The sequence below is a fragment of the Leptodactylus fuscus genome, chromosome 3, assembly GCF_031893055.1.
Source record: "Leptodactylus fuscus isolate aLepFus1 chromosome 3, aLepFus1.hap2, whole genome shotgun sequence".
NCBI lineage: Eukaryota > Metazoa > Chordata > Amphibia > Anura > Leptodactylidae > Leptodactylus > Leptodactylus fuscus.
This window is the reverse complement of record NC_134267.1, coordinates 72673977-72694115: the sequence shown is the minus strand read 5'-3', so window position 1 is coordinate 72694115 and position 20139 is coordinate 72673977. Positions and strand designations below refer to the sequence as shown.

The 20139-nt window shown below is 40.6% G+C and overlaps 1 protein-coding gene across 1 annotated transcript in view; it reads left to right on the top strand.

Annotated features, from left to right (window-relative positions):
• GALNT2 (polypeptide N-acetylgalactosaminyltransferase 2) overlaps positions 1 to 20139 on the top strand; it is a 111298-nt gene that overhangs the window by 67155 nt on the left and 24004 nt on the right. Inside the window, exons 8-9 of the mRNA XM_075267778.1 lie at positions 7389 to 7476; positions 15938 to 16025. Of these exons, the coding sequence (XP_075123879.1) occupies positions 7389 to 7476; positions 15938 to 16025 (176 nt within the window). The remainder of the gene's footprint in view (positions 1 to 7388; positions 7477 to 15937; positions 16026 to 20139) is intronic.

Sequence of the window (20139 nt, the reverse complement as noted above, 5' to 3'; positions counted from 1 at the left end):
GGAGTGGCTCAAAAAGAAGCACATTAAGGTCACGAAGTGGCCTAGCCAGTCTCCAGACCTTAATCCCGTAATAGAAAATTTATGGAAGCAGCTGAAGCTCTGAGTTGCCAAGCAACAGCCTCAAAATCTTAATAAGTTAGAGATGATATGCATTGAGGAGTGAACTCCTTGCGCACCACTACTTCCAAAGGGTGGCAGTGCACTGTCAGTACCCCACACATAGGCCCATATAACATCAGATCTCTGGACGGTATACAGAGATCTGATGTGCAGTCTACTCCTCCCTCCTCTTCCCTTCCACCTAAATGAGCAAAAGCGGGCATGCGCATGGTCAGTTCCCGTACATTTCTAACTACATATGGAGACACAGAATGCTTAGCCCTAAAGAAGCCAAAGTCTATTTTGTCTATTTGCTAACAATATTGGAGGTTAGACTACTGTTTTATGCTTGTCACTTTTTGGAGGGTGCACCACACCTTATTCTTACTTTTTTATTACTCACTGCTTTATTAATCCTATCCTATCCTATCCTATCCTACTCCTACTCCTACTATATAATATATAATATAATATATAATTATTAATAATGTATTAATTTTTTTAATAATATATAAAAATAATGATAATAATATAATAATAATAATAATAATTATTATTATTATTATTATTATTATTAATAATAATAATAATATTATACGTGTGAACGTTTGGATGTTTGTGTGTCAATCACGCAAAAACGGCTGAATGGATTTGAATGAAGTTTGACACATAGATAGTTTGTAACCTCGATTAACATATAGGCTACTTTATATCCCGGTAAATGACATGGCTTCATGATGGTTATGAATTTTTGTTGACATACTATATTACACTGCTCTTATCTCTCCTTCTGAGAAAGCCATGGCTCTCATCTCTCTGTGTAAACACACACTAACCCTCAGTGAGTATACACATTTGCATATTATCTGATCTGCTCCAGTGCAGACAAAGTCACATGGGCAAACACCTTTAATCCAAATTTGCAGTTTGCCAATTTTCCACATTCCTGGAAAAAGAGAATCTAACTTTTCACAAACGACACAACTATGACGGAAGTCAGAGGTCAACAGAGTTCTCAAGCGCAGCTGAGGAGGATCATCGATGCAAACAACACATGCATTATATGGCGTCGCAGCGAGCTGCTGAGATGCCGGAACAATCACGTGCACAGCGCAAGGAACGCGTTCAGCAGCAGGCCAGCTTGACAGCTGCAGAAACACTGGAGCAGGTGGATCATCAACACCAAGAACACGCCCATTATATGACGTTCCAGCGAGGTGCTGAGATGCCGGAACAATTACAGGCACAGTGCAAGAAACAAGTTCAGCGCCAGGCCAGCTTGAGAGCTGCCAAAACGCTGGAACATGCAGATCATCAACGACAACAACACGTTCATTATATGGCATCCCGCTAAGATGCTAGAAAAATCACAGGCACGGTGTGAGGAACAAGGTCAGCTTGCGAGCTGCCAAAATGCTGCAGCAGGCAAACCATCGATGGCAGCAATTTGCTGAATATAGATGGATCATCAATGCCAACAACCCGCAGATGAAGTCGCTGGCAGAAGCTAGTACTAAATATATAGATTAGGTGGCATCTATCAATCCCTCTTCACAATTGGCAAATGAAAAAGTCCATGTACCTCTACACTGCAGAGACACATGGAAATATAGATGAGAATGGGTGGAGTCTATATAGATGTGGGTGGGGCTAAATTTGCTGCGGCACGCTTAGCCCTCTAGAACCATTTCAACTTCTCATGTGGCTCCATGGAAAAATTAATCACCCACCCTTACCCTTAGGTATTCCACTTTACTGGCATCTTGGGGTCTCTGCAACGATGACATGGCATACAGAGACCACAGACATCTAAATCTGCACTCCAAAAGCCACATAGCGCTATTTCACATCTGTACCCTGCTGTGTTCCCAAAATTGCAGTTTATGCCCACATGTATGACTTTGTTGTAGCCAACATAACGTAATTAACAATGTCATATGTGAGTATAAAGTGTTTGGGCACACAGCCAGGTACAGAAGGGAAGGAACATCATTTGGTTTTTGGAGCACAGATTTGAAAAGTTAGTTTTTGGACATCATGGCACTTCAGCAAATCTGTGGTATGCCAATAGAGTGGAATCCCCTGACACCATCCCTCATTTTGGAAACTACACCTCAGGGGTACAGTGAACATTTTTAACCCTCAATCATTGCATTAACTTATTTTCCAAGCATGGAGGGGCATCTGATGGTGAAAGGTGAAAATGGCATGTCAATGCTCAATATGTTGTGCCCAGCTTGTGTCAGAGACTAAAACTACTAACCCTGGAATAACTGCTTACAGTTTTTCGAGTACTGCTGACACAAACTGGGCGCAACATATCGGGCACTGAATTTAAATTTCAATCTTCATTTTTGTTAACAGCAGTTTCTACCCACATATGACGTTGTTACCTTGGATACCAACTGTATTTGGGCTTAAAATTATAATGCCCCTTAAAAAATTCTTAATGGGTGTAGTTTCTAAAATAGGGTAATTTCTTGGGGATTTTTATTATACTGGAACTTCAGGAGTTCTGCAAATGTGAAATAGCCATCAAAAACTATTCCATCAAAATTTGACCCGCAAAAGTCAAATAACATTCTTTCTATTCCTTCGCCCCAGCATATACTCATACAACATTTTGAAACCACATATGGGGTATTGTCGTGTTCAGGAGAAATTGTGTAATGAACTGTGGTGTGTGGGTTTTTTTTTTTGTTTTTGTTTTTTTTTCTTTAACCTCTTTTCTTTTTGGACTAAATGGATGGTTTCTTTGTTTAAAAAAAAAAAAAAAAAAAAAAGAATTTTTCATTTTCGCATCCCGATAATAATAAAATCTGAAACTTCTATGGGCTGAACATGCTCACCATACCCCTTTAATAAATTCTGAGAGTTGTATTTTTTTAAAATGTTGTCGCTTTTTGAGGGTTTCCTTTTTTTGTTCATCAGCAAATGTTTAAAGCATAACTAAATTGACGCAAAAATACCCCCAAAAACCTGTGCAACCTTTTAATTCACTCCATGTGTAAAACATTACTTTCACTTCCTTCTTTTGTCTAGTTTCTAGGGAGGTGTCTTTGTGTTTGATGTAAGGGGACGTTCACACTACCGTCAGTGTCTGACAGGGTAGTGTCCGTTCAAAATCTCGCACGGACATTAGGAGTGGACACTAGCTGTGTCCGTGACACTTGTCATTCATTTAAATGGCGATCGGGTGCGTTCTTTTGCACTCCGTGCCCTTCCTTCACTGTCTGCTTGTAAAGATGCCCGACTTTTCAAGTGGACAGAAAAAACCTACATGTCGGGTTTTTCTGTCCGCTTGAAAAGTTGGACATCTTTACAAGCGGACAGTGAAGGACAGGCACGGAGTGCAAAAGAACGCACCTGATCGCCATTTAAATGAATGACAAGTGTCACGGACACAGCTAGTGTCCGCGCGAGATTTTGAGCGGACACTACCTGTCGGACACTGACGGTAGTGTGAACGCTCCCTTAGCCAGTACTGTATGCAGTATTTCAATCTTCAATATAAAGGTAGACTCCAGGAGTGTTTAACACAATGCGAAGAAATTAAGAAAAGCCGGCGTCTCGCTGAAGTGAACTTAAAAATTTTACTTTTAATCCATCAGGTTGGTAAAAATAGCACATTTTTACTAACCTGATGGATTAAAGTTTAAATTTTCACACTGAGTTTTTTGGTCAGGAATCCACCTCAAAATCAGCCTCCAAAAAAAAGCCTCCCAGTAGAGTTTTATTGGGAGGCTTTTTTTTGAGGCTGACTTTTTGGGAAAAAAAAATCTTTTTTTGCATTGCCTTCTGAAAGCCTTACTTTTTTTATTTTTCTGTTGAAGGAGCTGATTGAGGGCTTGTCTTTTTGTATGACGAGCTGTACTTTTTATTGGTACCAATTATATAGAACTTTATGATCGCTTATATATGTTACTCTTTGATTTTGGCATTTTTTTTTTTATTTATTAGGTCCCACTATATGACTTCATCTGATTACTTGTTAATTTTTATACACTGCAATACTCATAGTTAGCAAAGGTTGGTTTAATTTACTAATTGATTTATGGCAATTGTAAGCGGCAGAGTCACAGATCAGATCCCGGATCACCAGAAACAGCTCCCCCAATTGTTTCTATGTGCTGCCTGTTTATGTGGCAGAGTTTGAGACCCTGCCTTAGGTATAACTCACCATAGCATCTAAGGGGTTAAACTCTACGATTGGAGTGATCTTCATCCATAGGTGATACAGTTGGCACTGGGCTGTGTGTTACCGTTGATTCCTGTTGTACATGGTGCCAACTTTCTTGCGAACAGGTGCAATGTACATGACTTTATAGTACAGTCTGGTGCGTTAGCCACTTTCCTGATACATACCTCCCAACTTTTGAAGAACGGAAAGAGGGACAAACTGTGCGTAGCGCGCCGCGGCAATTTTAGCCCCACCCACTTTTGTGTTGACTCCGCCCACTTGTTAATTTTCCATGTGCCCGCACACAGTATAATCCTCCTACAGTCACCCGTAAATTACATGTCCCCCCTCTATCTCTCCCCCAGTTTCATATACACCCTTCATCTGCCCCCAGTTTCATTTTCCCCTTCCATCTCTGCCCCCAGATTCATGTCCCCTCCATCTCTGCCCCCAGTTTCATGTCCCCTCCATCTCTGCCCCCAGTTTCATGTCCCCTCCATCTCTGCCCCCAGATTCATGTCCCCCCAGATTCATGTCCCCCCTCCATCTCTGCCCCCAGATTCATGTCCCCTCCATCTTTGCCCCCAGATTCATGTCCCCACATCTCTGCCCCCAGATTCATGTCCCCACATCTCTGCCCCCAGTGTCATGCCGTCCTCTCCTTCATCTGCCCCCAGATTCATGTTCCACCTCCACATTAAACTTACCTTCTCCTCTGCTCCCTTGCCGCTCTCTGCGCGCCTCTCTCGCTGACACATGCGGCTGAAGGAAGGAGCTGACACAGGTCAGCTCCTCGCTTCGCCACTGCGTGTCTCTCTCGCTGACACATATGCGGCTGAAGCAAGGAGCTGACCTGTGTCAGCTCCTCGCTTTGCCGCTGCCGCCGGCTCCTGGCTTGTACACGCGATGTGACACATCGACCTTGCTTCAGCCGCATGTATGTTCAACTCAGATCTGCGTCCTCTGGACGCAGATCTGAGTTGAAATCGGGACATACCTCCCTCCAACCGGGACCACAGGACATGTCACCCAAATCGTGAATGTCCCGCGGAAATCGGGACGGTTGGGAGGTATGCTGATATGCTATTTCTTCAGTGGTTAATAGATTTGACCATTATTTCTTCCTTTCATGATTTAACAGCGTTAATGATGTGTTTGGACTCCTTCTGTCTAACCTCTAATATTAGCTACACTTCTGGTTTCTTAATAGCTCTTAAAGGCCACCTCCTTTACGTTTACTTTACTCTTGCTAATCTGTCTGACATACAGTTTAGCAGTCTTTATAATGGTCACTATTAATAGTATCCAGTGCATAATTTGACACTTATAAGTGCAACTGCACAAACCCTTTCACTAACTGTTTCGGCAATGCTCCATTAAATGAGTCAGTTTGATTCCTGCTCTTGCATGTTGCAAGTCTCCCATGATTACAATATTTCCCTTTGCTGCCATTTGAGAAATTCAGGCAGCCAACATAATATTCTCTGTTTGCCCTAGAGACCTATGTACCACACCAGTTCTAATTGTTGATTATTATCTTAATCTGTTTTCCCTTAGTCATAACAGCAGCACGATACGGGGTATTTCTGCCACTGTGTACTGGTAGGACATACAGAATTTTTAATTAACATAAATTATGGATGACTACGGTAACCTATAAGAGGGCAAATAGATATCCGCCCCCCTTCCCCCTCGGGTGTATATTATAAAGTAGAAAAAAAAACCTATCCTAGGAATGGAAGCTTGTTCTGCTGTTGGACTAAGGGGAAACTGATTAACACCATAATCAACGATTCCCTTACGTTCTACAGCAGCACAATATGGGGATGTAGCAAGTAATTCCTATAGGGAAGGTTTCCTTTCTCTGCTGAACTTTACGACTGAGGCAGTTGCCTCATGTTTCACAAAGGTCAGCTGAGATGACCAAGAGGTGGCTGCACAAATTTGATCCAAAGGCACTGCACAGTTCTCAGCCCAAGAAGTAGACACGGCCCTAGTAGAGTGGGATGTAAAGAATTCAGGAGATAACCCCTGAGCGAAAAAGCAAACTATGGGAGGATAAAAAAAAGACCTCCCTCCACCTGTCCGACCACACAGGAAAGAAAAACACAGAGCGTGGAGGTCTTTTGCCCTCTTATAGGGTACCATAGTCGTACATAATTTATGTTAATTAAAAATTCTGCCTGTCCTACCAACACATAGGCGCAGAAATACCCTGTATTGTGTTGCTGTAGGACGTAAAGAGAATAACAGTTCTGTCATTAGTTTGCAGCCGGATTCAGAGAGGTTTTATCTCTTGGTTCTTAACTGAATTGCTGTGGATATAAACTATACTTGATGTAAATGGCTACTCCACCACCTCCCTCAGTCTACTCCATATTTCCTGTATGGCTTCTTTTCATTATCTTGCAGACTAGTTTCATAAGCAGAGAGTGTTTGTCAACACTGAACATTACGGTTTGCCCTGTATTATTCATAATAACATGAGTGACTGTATCTACTGGACAAACAACATTTCCATCACTGCTATCCCACGGTTTTCTGGCTGGGGACAGAAACCCTCCTTTTCACTTAAGAGGTATTCCAATGAACATAACCATATTTAAATTTGAAGGTAAAAAGTTTAACATTATTGCAATAAAAAATCTGCAGATTTCATAGATTTTCTCTAACCATCTGAGTGGTGGGAGTTTCTTCTTTAATCCAGCCATGATTTCCTTTCTGTAGCCGAATTATCTTCTTGTGCATCTAGTTTCTCTCCTTGATAACCTGGACACAATAAGGAAATCATGGCTGGGTCTCTGACAGGTCCCAGACCATAGAAAGTTCCTGCGTTCATGGCCGTTTCCATTGGCAACAAATAAAGACAACAGACTGTCACCACTAAAATTATCATAGAAAATCTTTGAAACTCTACTAAATGCTTAAATTATTATATTTGCAAAAATATTTCTCCATCTATAAATTTATATATAGTCATGTTCATGGGAATACCCCTTCAAGTCCTTCTTGTTTATACGTCTTTCCATTCAAAGGTTTTTTGGTTTTCTTTTGCCCTTTTTTAATACTGGAATAAATATTTTGCTGTATTTACTTTTTGTCATTTTAGGACAGGACTAGAGTTGTGTCGCCTATAATTGATGTGATTAATATGGACAACTTTCAATATGTTGGTGCTTCAGCAGATTTAAAAGGAGGTATGGTATTCTCAGAGAAATCGCTTCTTAACAGAATATACTATTTTTAGAGCCCTTAACTGTTTTATGTTTTAATGAAAAATGTCACTCCCTCTGGTGATCCAGGACCAGAGACCCTTTTTTTTTTTCTTTAAAGTTAATTGAAAGATCAACATTTTATTTCCATGTGGTGCAGGATGGCAAGAAGTGTGCTCAAAGTGCACTCTAACTTTTAAGTTTTGTTATTGAAAAAAAAATTATTTGCAGAAATATTAGTTATCTACATGTAACTTCACTTCCACTGGTAGTCAAAATGTATAGGTCTGTGCATGTCATTCCACGGAGTCTCTGTTAGACGTCCATGCCCATAAGAATACTGTACAGCGTCTTCTGTAGTCTCAGTTAAAAAGCTGGTATGCTGTATCGTTAGGCTGAACATAGACCCAAGTATTAGGCTAAGGCCCCACATTGTGGAAAAGCTGCTTTTTTTTTTTTGTTGCCGATTTTGCTGCAGTTTTTTGAGCCAAACCTAGGAGTGGCTACAAAAGGTATGGGAAATATAACGGAAGTATTTATAGTTCTCCTTTCTGCTCAATCCTCTCCTGGCTCAAAAAAACTGCTGCAAAATCTGCAATAAAAAAAGCTGTGTGTGTTCAACGTGGGGCCGTAGCCATAAATAGGTTTTACCCCGTAAAAAAATGTCTTTTGTTTACTTCCTGCTATGTAACTTTCTCATTAACCCCTCTCACCCCCCTTACCCTCCCCTCCTTCCTCACTCTCCCCCCCCCCCCATAGTATATACTTGCCCTCCATGCAGCAACAGCCCCTCCTCCTGTAGTGATTCTGTCTGTGTGTTCTCTTCTTCTCCAGCGATGTTCCACCTCTATTGCATGTGCGTGGATGTGCAGTAGAGGTGAATTATCGGCAGCAGTGCACACATTGCTTGGAGAAGAGCAGACACCCTGCAGAATCCGTACAGAAGGATGAGCTGTCTCGCCAGAAGACGCGTGGAGGGGGAAGGAAGTAGTAGTGACTATTAGCTTCCGGCAATGGGGAAACCGATCGTTACCAGATAATCAGAAAATGTCCCTGTGGATATGTGTAAATATTAGAGATGAGCGAACACTGTTTGGATCAGCCGATCCGAACAGCACGCTCCCATAGAAATGAATGGAAGCACCTGTGACGCTGACTTTGCCGGCGGCCAGCCGGCATCACAGTTGCTTCCATTCATTTCTATGGGAGCGTGCTGTTCGGATCGGCTGATCCGAACAGTGTTCGCTCATCTCTAGTAAATATACTTTTTTTTTTTTTTTTTTTAATGTTATTTATAAAGTAGGAAGGGGGGATGGGTGTTTGGATTAGTGTAGGGATTTTGAGTTATCCCGGACAACCCCTTTAAATAGCGAAGGCATTACGTGATCTCCCCATCAGTTTGTGAAACTTCTACATCAGAAGCTGTACTGTATACTTAGGGTCATGCAGATCTTACAGAAGCACACTAGAGTAATAAGCAGAGAACTAACCATTGACTTGCAAATTTTCTGCAAGTATTTTTTTTAAACGTTAATGTAATTTGTAATTATTTTTAATATTACAGTTTGTGGTTCACATGGAAACAAAAGTGCTAGTGTGAAACTAGTCTTTAACCAGTTTTACCTTGAACATCACTATAATTAATCCCTTCAGATTTAAAGGGATTTTATCATTAAAACTTTTTTTTTTTTTTTGTGGCTAAGACGTCAGAATAGCCTTTAGAAAGGCTATTCGTCTCTTACCTTTAGACGTGGTCTCCACTGCATCGTTCCTTAGAAATAGCGGCTTTTACCGGTATGCAAATGAGTTCTCTCGCAGCGATGGGGGCGGGCCCCAGCGCTCAAACAGTGATGGGGCGTCCCCACTGCTGCCAGAGAAGCGTCTCCAACGCCGCCTCCTTCTGCAGCGTCATCTTCAATGTCGTCTTCTGGCGCAGGCTTGTAACTTCTAGGCCAAGGGCCTTGGGCAGAGCAGACTGCGCAGGCGTACAGGCCACGGGAAAATGCCCGCTTGCACAGTATTGTTAGTGGCCATTTTCCTGTGGCCTGCACAGTCTGCTCTGCTCAAGGCCCTTGGCCTAGAAGTTACGAGCCTGCGCCAGAAGAAGACATTTGAAGATGACACTGCGGACGCAGAAGGAGGCGGTGCTAGAGACTCTTCTCTGGCAGCGGTGGGGATGCCCCCATCGCTGTTTGAGTGCTTGGGCCCGCCCCCATCGCTGCGAGAGAACTCATTTGCATACCGGTAAAAGCCGTTATTTCTAAGGAACGACGCAGCGGAGACCACGTCTAAAGGTAAGAGACGAATAGCCTTTCTAAAGGCTATTCTGACGTCTTATCCACAAAAAAAAAAAAAAAAAAAAAGGGGTTTAATGGTAGAATCCCTTTAAGGTAGCATAGGCATTAATGCTAGGTAACTTATTTCATATTTTCTCCGCCTTCCAAAAATACAATTTTTTTCCCTTGTTTTTCTGTCAACATACCATGTTTCTCCGAAAATAAGACCAACCCTGAAAATAAGCCCTATCCCTACTCCGAAAATAAGCCCTAGTTACAGTTCATTAAAAAAAAAGTGTCCGGGCATGTAAAAAAGTAAATAGAATACAGCAGAATTAATACAGTAGAGTTCATCAAGGAAAGTGGACACCCTCAAAAGAATTGAACCCCTAAAACAAAAAAAGACACCCCCAAAATAATTACATTGCCTTTAAGGGAGCTATCTGTACAAGATAGTACTAAGTGAGAGAGTTCTCCACAACTATAAAGGTTGTATACCGCTAGTGCTGGGCTCTCACACAGAGATCAGCTAGTCCTGCTGGCATCACTGTTGTGGCTGTTTCTGGTCAGCAGGAGCAGCCAAATAGTATACTTGGCTGCAATGGAATGCTAATGCAAGGGACTTGACATTGACACACTTTTGATAGGAGTGATTCAGATCTGTGTGTGAGAGCCTTTCCACCATTGATACTTGCAGACTGTAATTGTTTTGGGTGTAAGGGGGTTTGGTGAGTGAATTGTTGTTCATGGACAAAAATAAGACATCCCTTGAAAATAAGCCCTATCCCATCTTTTGTTGCTAAAAATAATATAAGACCCTGTCTTATTTCTGGAGAAACATGGCAGCTGTGTGAGGTCATAATCTTTGCATGGCGAGTTGTACTTTCATTTGGCACCACTTTGGGGGTACATACAATGTTTTAATTGAAATACAAGGAAAAATATATCTTTGTACCGTATTAGCCAGTGGATATGAAATATAAAGATTGAGTCTTCAGTAGTTGATACTTTTTTTAATGGCTAACAAAAATGATGACAGATTACGAGTAGAGATGAGCGAACACTAAAATGTCCGAGGTTCGAAATCCGATTCGAACAGCCGCACACTGTTCGACTGTTCGAACGGATTTCGAGCCCCATTATAGTCTATGGGGGACTTGCAAGTCTTCAGTAGGCGATACCTTTTTATAGCCATTAAAAAAGGTATCACCTACTGAAGACTTGCAAGTTTTTTGTTTTTTTATATTTCATAACCACTGGCTAACACGGTACAAAACCAAACATTTTCCTTATAGTCTATGAGGGGAAATGCTCGTTTCAGGGGTACGCAAAATTCGATAAAATTATACTTACCAAGTCCACGAGTGATGGTCGGGCTGGATTCTCCTTGAAGTCTTCTCCCGGCGCAGCGTCCCCGCATCTTCTTCCGGCTGAAATTCACTCTGCCTAGGCATCGGGGCCTAGGCAGAGCCGACTGCGCATGCGCGGTCATGCGCAGTCGGCTCTGCCAGGCCCGACGCCTGAGCAGAGCCGACTGCGCATGCCAGGGCATACCCGCTCATGCGCAGTCGGCTCTGCCTAGGCCGGATGCCTAGGCAGAGTGAATTCCAGCCGGAAGACGCCGTGGGGATGCTGCACGGAGAAGACTTCTAAAGGTAATAGAAGAACCAGCGTTGATTGGCAGAATGTATAGCATTCTGCCAATCAACGCTGGTTCTGCATCAAACCTTAAACTTCGAACAGCTAGTAGTGTTCGATCGAACACCTACTCGATCGAACACTACTCGCTCATCTCTAATTACAAGCTTTCGAGACTGCTAGGTCTCTTCATCAGGCGTGGTATGAAGAGACCTAGTAGTCTCGAAAGCTTGCAATCTGTCTTCATTTTTGTTAGCCATTAAAGGGATTCTACCATTAAAAAACTTTTTTTTTCTAGGTAACACGTCGGAATAGCCTTTAGAAAGGCTATTAGTCTCCTACCTTTGGAAGTGATCTTCGCCGCGCCGTTTGTTTGAAATACCGATTTGTACCGGTATGCTAATTAGTTCTCTCGCAGCGATGGGGGCGGGCCCTAGCACAGGAGATGCGATGGGGACATCCCCATTGCTGCTCGAAAACCGACTCCATGCGCGGAATTGCGGCGTTGGCACTATGGCCGCGGGCATACGCAGTACGTTTGGCGAACTTCGCCGAACAAAGCGTACTGCGCAGTCGTCCGATGTCAAACCGAAGAAGGAAGGGGCAGATGCAGAAGAAGACAGAGGCGGTGCTGGAGTCGGTTTTCAAGCAGCAATGGGGACGCCCCCATCGCATCTCCTGCGCTGGGGTCCGCCCCCATCGCATCTCCTGCGCTGGGGTCCGCCCCCATCGCATCTCCTGCGCTGGGGTCCGCCCCCATCGCTGCGAGAGAACTAATTAGCATACCGGTACAAACCGGTATTTCGAACGAACGGCGTGGCAGAGATCACTTACAAAGGTAGGAGACGAATAGCCTTTCTAAAGGCTATTCCGACGTGTTACCTAAAAAAAAAAAAAAAAAAAAAAAGTTTTTTTAATGGTAGAATCCCTTTAAAAAGGTATCAAATACTGAAGACTGAATCTTTATATTTTATATCCACTGGCTAATATGGTACAAAGATATATTTTTCCTTATACAAAATGTTTTATTAGCTTTTATTAACTTTTTAAGGGTTGTGGGTCCATGTAAAAAAAAAAATGCCGGAAGTAATGATTTTTTGCCATCTCATCTTACTAAATATGCTATAAAAGTGATCAAAAATTCACATGTACCCCAAAACAGTACCATTAAAAAGAACATCATCCCATAAAACATAAGCTCTTAACCAACTCTGTCAACCGAAAAATGAAAATGTTACACCTTTCAGAAGATGGTGATGCAAAAATAATTGATTTCCTTCCCTAAATGGGTTTTTGCTCTGCAAAATTAGTATCACATAAAAAAAACAATATAACTGATGTATCATCGTAATCATACTGACCCGCAGAATAAGGGTGACATATTGCTTATGCTGTACACTGCATGGCAAAAAATTTAAAAGGTAAAACGCAATGCCAGAATTGATGAGGGTTTTTTTTTTTTTTTTTTTTTAAATCTACGAAGAAAGAGGTAATAAAATTTAATCAATAAGTTGCAACCAAAAATTTTGTCATTAAAAATGCTACATCACCAGAAAAATAAAGAAAATATAGCTTGTGCAATGTGAAGGCAAAAACCCCAAATATCGCCAAATTATTAGAACACAACTAACTGCCTCAGATAAGGAATGTATAAACTGTGCAAGTGTATTTCAGGGTACAAACCAGATTTAGAGCTTATGAAAGAGAATAAACCAGAATTGAACACCCTCCCACACACACAATTATAGGGACTACTGGGGAAATAGTAGGAAATTTAGTGTTCCCATTGTACTCTACACATCTTACATATTCCCTCTTCACCATCCGCTGTGCATTCTCGTCTGGAATACAAATGCTCACTAAAGCTCCTGATAAATTCTTTGAGGGGTGCAGTTTTCAAAATGAGGTCACTCCTTTGGGGAACCCACTTTTCTTGTACCTTACAGGCTCTACAGACATGACATGGCAGTTTACGACCACATGTGGGGAATTTCTGTGTTCAGAAGAAATTGTATAACAAACTGTGGGGTGTTTTTTTTCTTTTTTGACCACTTGCAAAAACTAAAAATATGGTGCTAAATGGATGATTTATTGTTTAAAAAAAAATAATAATAATAATAATAGTGGTCTTTCCATTCTGAGCTCTATCATGTACCCAAACATCAGTTTACGAGCACATATGGGGCATATCTGTGTTCAGGAGAAATTGTGTAATAAACTTATGGTGCTTTTTTTTTTTTTTTTTTCTTTATCCTGTTGTGAAAATTAAAACTTTAAGGGCTAAATTGTCTGTTTGTTGGAAAAAAATAAGTAATTTTTTCATTTTCATGTCCCAGTGTTAATAAAATCTTTGAAACAGCTGTAGGGTCAAAATGCTCACTATATCCCTTGATATGTTCTGTGAGGAGTGTAGTTTCCAAAATGGGGTCACTTTTAACGGGTTTCCATTGTATTAGTATTCGAGAGGCTTTGCAAAGGCTTCATGGCACCTGAAAAGTATTCCACTAAAATCTGCCCTCCAAAAGCAAAATAGCGCTCTTTCCATTACAAGTCCCGCCATGTACCTATGCAGCAGATTATGACCACATATGGGGTATTGGCATGTTCAGGAGGTGCTTTTCTACTCCTTTTAACCCCTTGTGAAATAGAAAACTTTGAGGACATAGTGACATTTTAGTAATTTTTCATTTTCACTTCCCAAAGTTTGTAAAATCTGTGAAACGGCTTTGTCGTCAAAATGCTCAATATACCCCTTCATGAATTCTGGGGTGTAGTTTCCAAAATGGGGTCACTTTTAGGGGATTTCCATTGTTTTGATATTCTAGGGTTTATGCAAATGAGACATGACACCTGAAAATTATTCCAGTAAAATCTTCTTTTCAAACGTCCAGCATTGCTCCTTCCATTCCGTGCGCTGCCGAGTGCCCAAGCATCAGTTTACACCTACATGTGGGGTGTTTTTGTTCTCTAGAGAAATTACACAACAAATTGAGATGCAGTTTCTCCGTTAACCCTTTGTGAATGTGTTAACTTTAGGTCTAAATAAATGTATTAGTGAAATAAAAAAAAAAGTCAAAATTTCACCTCCCTATTGTTTTTATCCTTGTGAAATGCGTAAAGGGTTCACAAATATCCCAAATGCTGTTTTGAATAATTTGAGAGGTGCTGTTTTGAAAATGGGGGGATTTATGGGGGTTTCTAATATTTAGGCCTTTGTAATCCCTTTCAGAATTGAAGTGGTCCCTAAAAATTTCGTTTGGCAAATTTTCTTGTTAATTTGGAAAACCATTGTCATACTTGTAAGCCTTGTAACATTCAAAATAAATGAAAATACGATTAAAAGATGATGCCAGTATATATCAGAGATATGGTAGATAATACTTATTAATGTAATTGAGTGGTATTTCTGTCTACTTGAAAAGCAGCAGAGTATTTCACATTTTACAAAAAAAAAAAATTTCAAAATTTCCATCACATACAAAAATTTTGATTAGTGTTTACACCTAACATGACGTACAATGTATCACAAAAAAAAAAAAAATCTTAAAATCACTCGTGTAAATGTCTCAAAGTTCTTGCCATTTAAAATGACATGTCAGTTATAAAAAAACGAGTCCAGGTCCTTAACGCACTTTTGGACGGGGTCCTTAAGGGGTTAAGAATCCAAGACCGCCTCAGTCATTTTGTTTACATTAGTGTCAATGGGAACAGACTCCAACTCAGTTTGTGTCCTTTACTCTACTATAGTTATTGTCCTTTGCTATCATCCTAGGACGGTGCGGGAAAAATCGTGGCGTTTTACAGTGCAAGCAAAGGGGATGTTATTCATGCGAATCCCATGCCTACTTTGCGGAAAAAATCGCAGCACGGACACGCTGTGATTTGCAAAGCTGTTGCTGCTTTGCAAATCGCAGTATGTCAATTATAGCTATGGAAACGCGGGCGGCTTTCCCATAGATATAATTGTAACAGAAAGTCTGCAGAGGAAAACTCAGCAAATTTTTATTTAATAAAATGTACAATGTATAGAATTTATTACCCACAGTTTCTCTGACCATTTCAAATCAATACAATACTGTAGCCTGTGTTTGACATTCATTTCCAGTATAAGGCTAAGGCCCCATGTGGCGTAAATGCCGCAGCAAAAACAGACATGTTTTACGGTCTCTGCAGTGAGTCCTAGCAAATCCCACCTACGCATTGCAGAAAATCATGCGCAGTGGAAATGCTGAATCTGCAGACTTGCTATGGAAGAAACCGCAATGTGTTTCTGTCGTGTTTTTTCCTACAGATCTTTTTTTTTTTTTTTGCTGTGGGGCCTTAGCCTAAAGGCTGTTTTATTCTTTTTAAGATGTTGCCCATTTTATTTGTTACGTATACTTAATAAAACCAGATGATCTGTGGGATTTTTTAATTATTTTTTTTAAAACAAATCAGGCGAACGTTTTTTTAAATTTAAAAAAAAAATGTTTGTTGCCCGAACAGCCTGAAATGTTTTGTAACGCTATCCTTTTGCTTTATTCTAATTTTAGGTTTTGATTGGAACTTGGTTTTTAAATGGGACTATATGACTCCAGAGCAAAGACGAGCACGGCAAGGAAACCCAGTAGCACCAATTAAGTGAGTATTTCTGTTGAAATTTGGAATGCATCTTTAGACTGTAATGCAGGCTATAATAAAGCAAAAAAAAAAAAAAAAAAAAAGTTTTTAAATCTCCAATTTTTAAATAAAGTGTTTGTAGACTATCCTCTGCGATCGCAGTATAGGCTTTCCATCTCTCACCACACACAACCCATCATATGTACAGGCTCAGCAGTTTGTGGTAAGCAAGGGGAGAGCAGCAATAGCATCTGCAGCATCTCTGTTTTTTACAACTGCACTATCCCTCCCCCCCTTATCAATGCTTTTCAACATAATCTTCATGACAGCCAGGGTCCAAAGTGTTCTGCCAGCTGCAGAACACACTAGCTTTCAGGCAAATCCAGCCAAAATTCAGCTTAAATCGTCTGTTTCTCTCCCCCAATTTCAGTATAAAATCGTTGGAAACCTGGCGGACACCATTATAGTCTATGGGTCCATGGATTTCTGCAGGTATCTACTTTTTTAGGTGGACAGGGATACTGTTTTTCGGGTCCCCATGCAACAGACTGTAACAGAACACTGTTGTGAACCTAGCCTGAGTCCTATAGGGCAGCCAATCATTACTGTAGAAGTATTGCAGTGTATTGTGCCAGTCTAATTTATATTCAGGTCACCTACTGACACTTATTAAAACAAGAGATTTTTTTTTTTTAACTTTTGTCCCTGTAGATTAAAAGAGAACATGTACAATTGATATCATTATATCTGTAGTGACCTCAGCTAAAAGTTATATAACCCGCGTTGTGATCGTTGTAAAAAAAAAAAAGAAAAAAGCTAAATAAATAAACAGTGCCAAAATTAAGTTCTAAGAGTTAGCTCTAAGAATATGGAGATAGAGAAAATATATATTTTTTTACAGCAGTAGTTTTGCAATAGTGGTAAAACATGAAAGAAAATTATTTTTATTACTATCATTATGCATACAAACAAAATAAAGGTATCATGTTTTATGGTGAACAACACAACATTTATAATGCAAAAACATTTGCCAGAACTTTAGTTCATCCCAGAGAGTTAATAATGGTTAATTGCATAAATAATAACACAAAATGAAGCTATTAAATATGTGATTTGTTGGTCAACGAAAAAACCCTCATGATTTTTTTTCCACCGAAAGATACCGTTATTTAAAATAAAATAAAAAAATAAATGAAAATTTGATTATATCCTAAAATAACCTTGTCATAAATGGGTTAACTCCAGTTTTCATGTTAAATAGTTGCTGTCGTTTCTACAATTGTGCATAAATGAGTAGTAGAGGTGATTGTAGGGCTTGTTCACATCAGCGTTCGGGTCTCCGTACTTGAGGTTTCCGTTTCCTGCCTAAAACAGAGGCAGGAGACGAAAACCTGCAGGAGTCTCTCTCACCCATTCATTTGAATGGGTGAGAAAGCTGTCCGGCCGTGAGCGGCGGTGAGCGTTTTAGGCTCTCCGCCGCGAAACCGGGTTTTATAATCCGGACACAGAGTCGGACATGCAGTACTCTGTGTCCGGATCAAAAAATCCGGTTTTGCGGCGGAGAGCATAAAACGCTCACCGCCGCTCACGGCCGGACCCGGTCTGAGCTTTCCGACTTCTGGCATGCAGAAGACGGAAAGCTCAGAACGGACAGGAGAACGCAGGTGTGAACCTAGCGTAAGAAACTTTGCAATGTGTCATATCAGAGAGAAATGCTCTTAGCAGGTGCTCCTGCTCTCTCTCCCCTCTGCTAAAATGCCTTCCATTCTGGAAATTATTGCAATATTTGTCTCTGCTGCAGGTCACTTGACTCAAATTACACATGTTTATTTAAAAAAAAAAAAAAAATTAAAAAATCATGTGGGAGATGAGCAGGAAGTGCAGGTGGTATGAGAAGGTAAACAGGTTTAGTTTAGACTGATTATAGAAGTTTATTCACATTAGCAAAGGTCGGTACTTCTCTATATACAGTCCTATGAAAAAGTTTGGGCACCCCTATTAATCTTAATCATTTTTTGTTCTAAATATTTTGGTGTTTGCAACAGCCATTTCAGTTTGATATATCTAATAACTGATGGACACAGTAATATTTCAGGATTGAAATGAGGTTTATTGTACTAACAGAAAATGTGCAATATGCATTAAACCAAAATTTGACCGGTGCAAAAGTATGGGCACTCTTATCATTTTATTGATTTGAATTCCCCTAACTACTTTTTACTGACTTACTGAAGCACAAAATTGGTTTTGTAACCTCAGTGAGCTTTGAACTTCATAGCCAGATGTATCCAATCATAAGAAAAGGTATTTAAGGTGGCCAATTGCAAGTTGATCTCCTATTTGAATCTCCTCTGAAGAGTGACATCATGGGCTACTCAAAACAACTCTCAAATGATCTGAAAACAAAGATTGTTCAACATAGTTGTTCAGGGGAAGGATACAAAAAGTTGTCTCAGAGATTTAACCTGTCAGTTTCCACTGTGAGAAACATAGTAAGGAAATGGAAGACCACAGGGACAGTTCTTGTTAAGCCCAGAAGTGGCAGGCCAAGAAAAATATCAGAAAGGCAGAGAAGAAGAATGGTGAGAACAGTCAAGGACAATCCACAGACCACCTCCAAAGAGCTGCAGCATCATCTTGCTGCAGATGGTGTCACTGTGCATCGGTCAACTATACAGCGCACTTTGCACAAATAGAAGCTGTATGGGAGAGTGATGAGAAAGAAGCCGTTTCTGCACGTACGCCACAAATAGAGTTGCCTGAGGTATGAAAAAGCACATTTGGACAAGGCAGCTTCATTTTGGAAACAAAAACTGAGTTGTTTGGTTATAAAAAAAGGCGTTATGCATGGCGTCCAAAAAGAAACAGCATTCCAAGAAAAACACATGCTACCCACTGTAAAATTTGGTGGAGGTTCCATCATGCTTTGGGGCTGTGTGGCCAATGCCGGCATCGGGAATCTTGTTAAAGTTGAGAGTCGCATGGATTCCACTCAGTATCGGCAGATTCTTGAGAATAATGTTCAAGAATCAGTGACTAAGTTGAAGTTACGCCGGGGATGGATATTTCAGCAAGACAATGATCCAAAACACCGCTCCAAATCCTCAGGCATTCATGCAGAGGAACAATTACAATGTTCTGGAATGGCCATCCCAGTCCCCAGACCTGAATATCATTGAACATCTGTGGGATGATTTGAAGCGGGCTGTCCATGCTCGGCGACCATCTAACTTAACTGAACTTGAATTGTTTGTCCAAAATACCTTTATCCAGGATCCAGGAACTGATTAAAAGCTACAGGAAGCGACTAGAGGCTGTTATCTTTGCAAAAGGAGGATGTACTAAATATTAATGTCACTTTTCTGTTGAGGTGCCCATACTTTTGCACCGGTCAAATTTTGGTTTAATGCATATTGCGCATTTTCTGTTAGTACAATAAACCTCATTTCAATCCTGAAATATTACTGTGTCCATCAGTTATTAGATATATCAAACTGAAATGGCTGTTATAAACACCAAAATATTTAGAACTAAAAATGATTAAGATTAATAGGGGTGCCCAAACTTTTTCATAGGACTGTATGTATAATTCATCCATTATCCTGTGCTGCTTCTCAGTGAGAGTCAGTTACAGAGCGGTGCACTTACTGTGGAAGGTTCTTAGTCTTCACCCACCAGCTCAGAGACAACTGCAAACTAGAGAGATTCCATTAAGTGAGGGGAAACGGCTAAAAACTGGCAAATACAAACAGAAATATTGCTACTCCTTATGTCTACATATTTAGCAGCTTATCCTGAAATGTGAAATGAATCTGCTTGTATGCTTTAAAAGAAGTCTACCAACATCTCCAAGTGTAGTCCACTGCCATCCATCACCATGTTACAGAGTATGTATAATGATAAACAACATACCCCTGCTAGGCCTGGTTCACATCTTGGGGCTCCCCAGAACAGAATATCAAACACATTAAAAAGTGGTTAGCAGAGAAATCACATGGTCCCCATAGACTATAATGGGGTCCGTGTGTTTCCCACGTGGTGTCAGCATGAATCATGTGGAGAGAAAAGTACTACAACTGCTAACTTTTTAATCCCTTCCCGACATCCGACATACTACTACGATGGATGCTGGGTG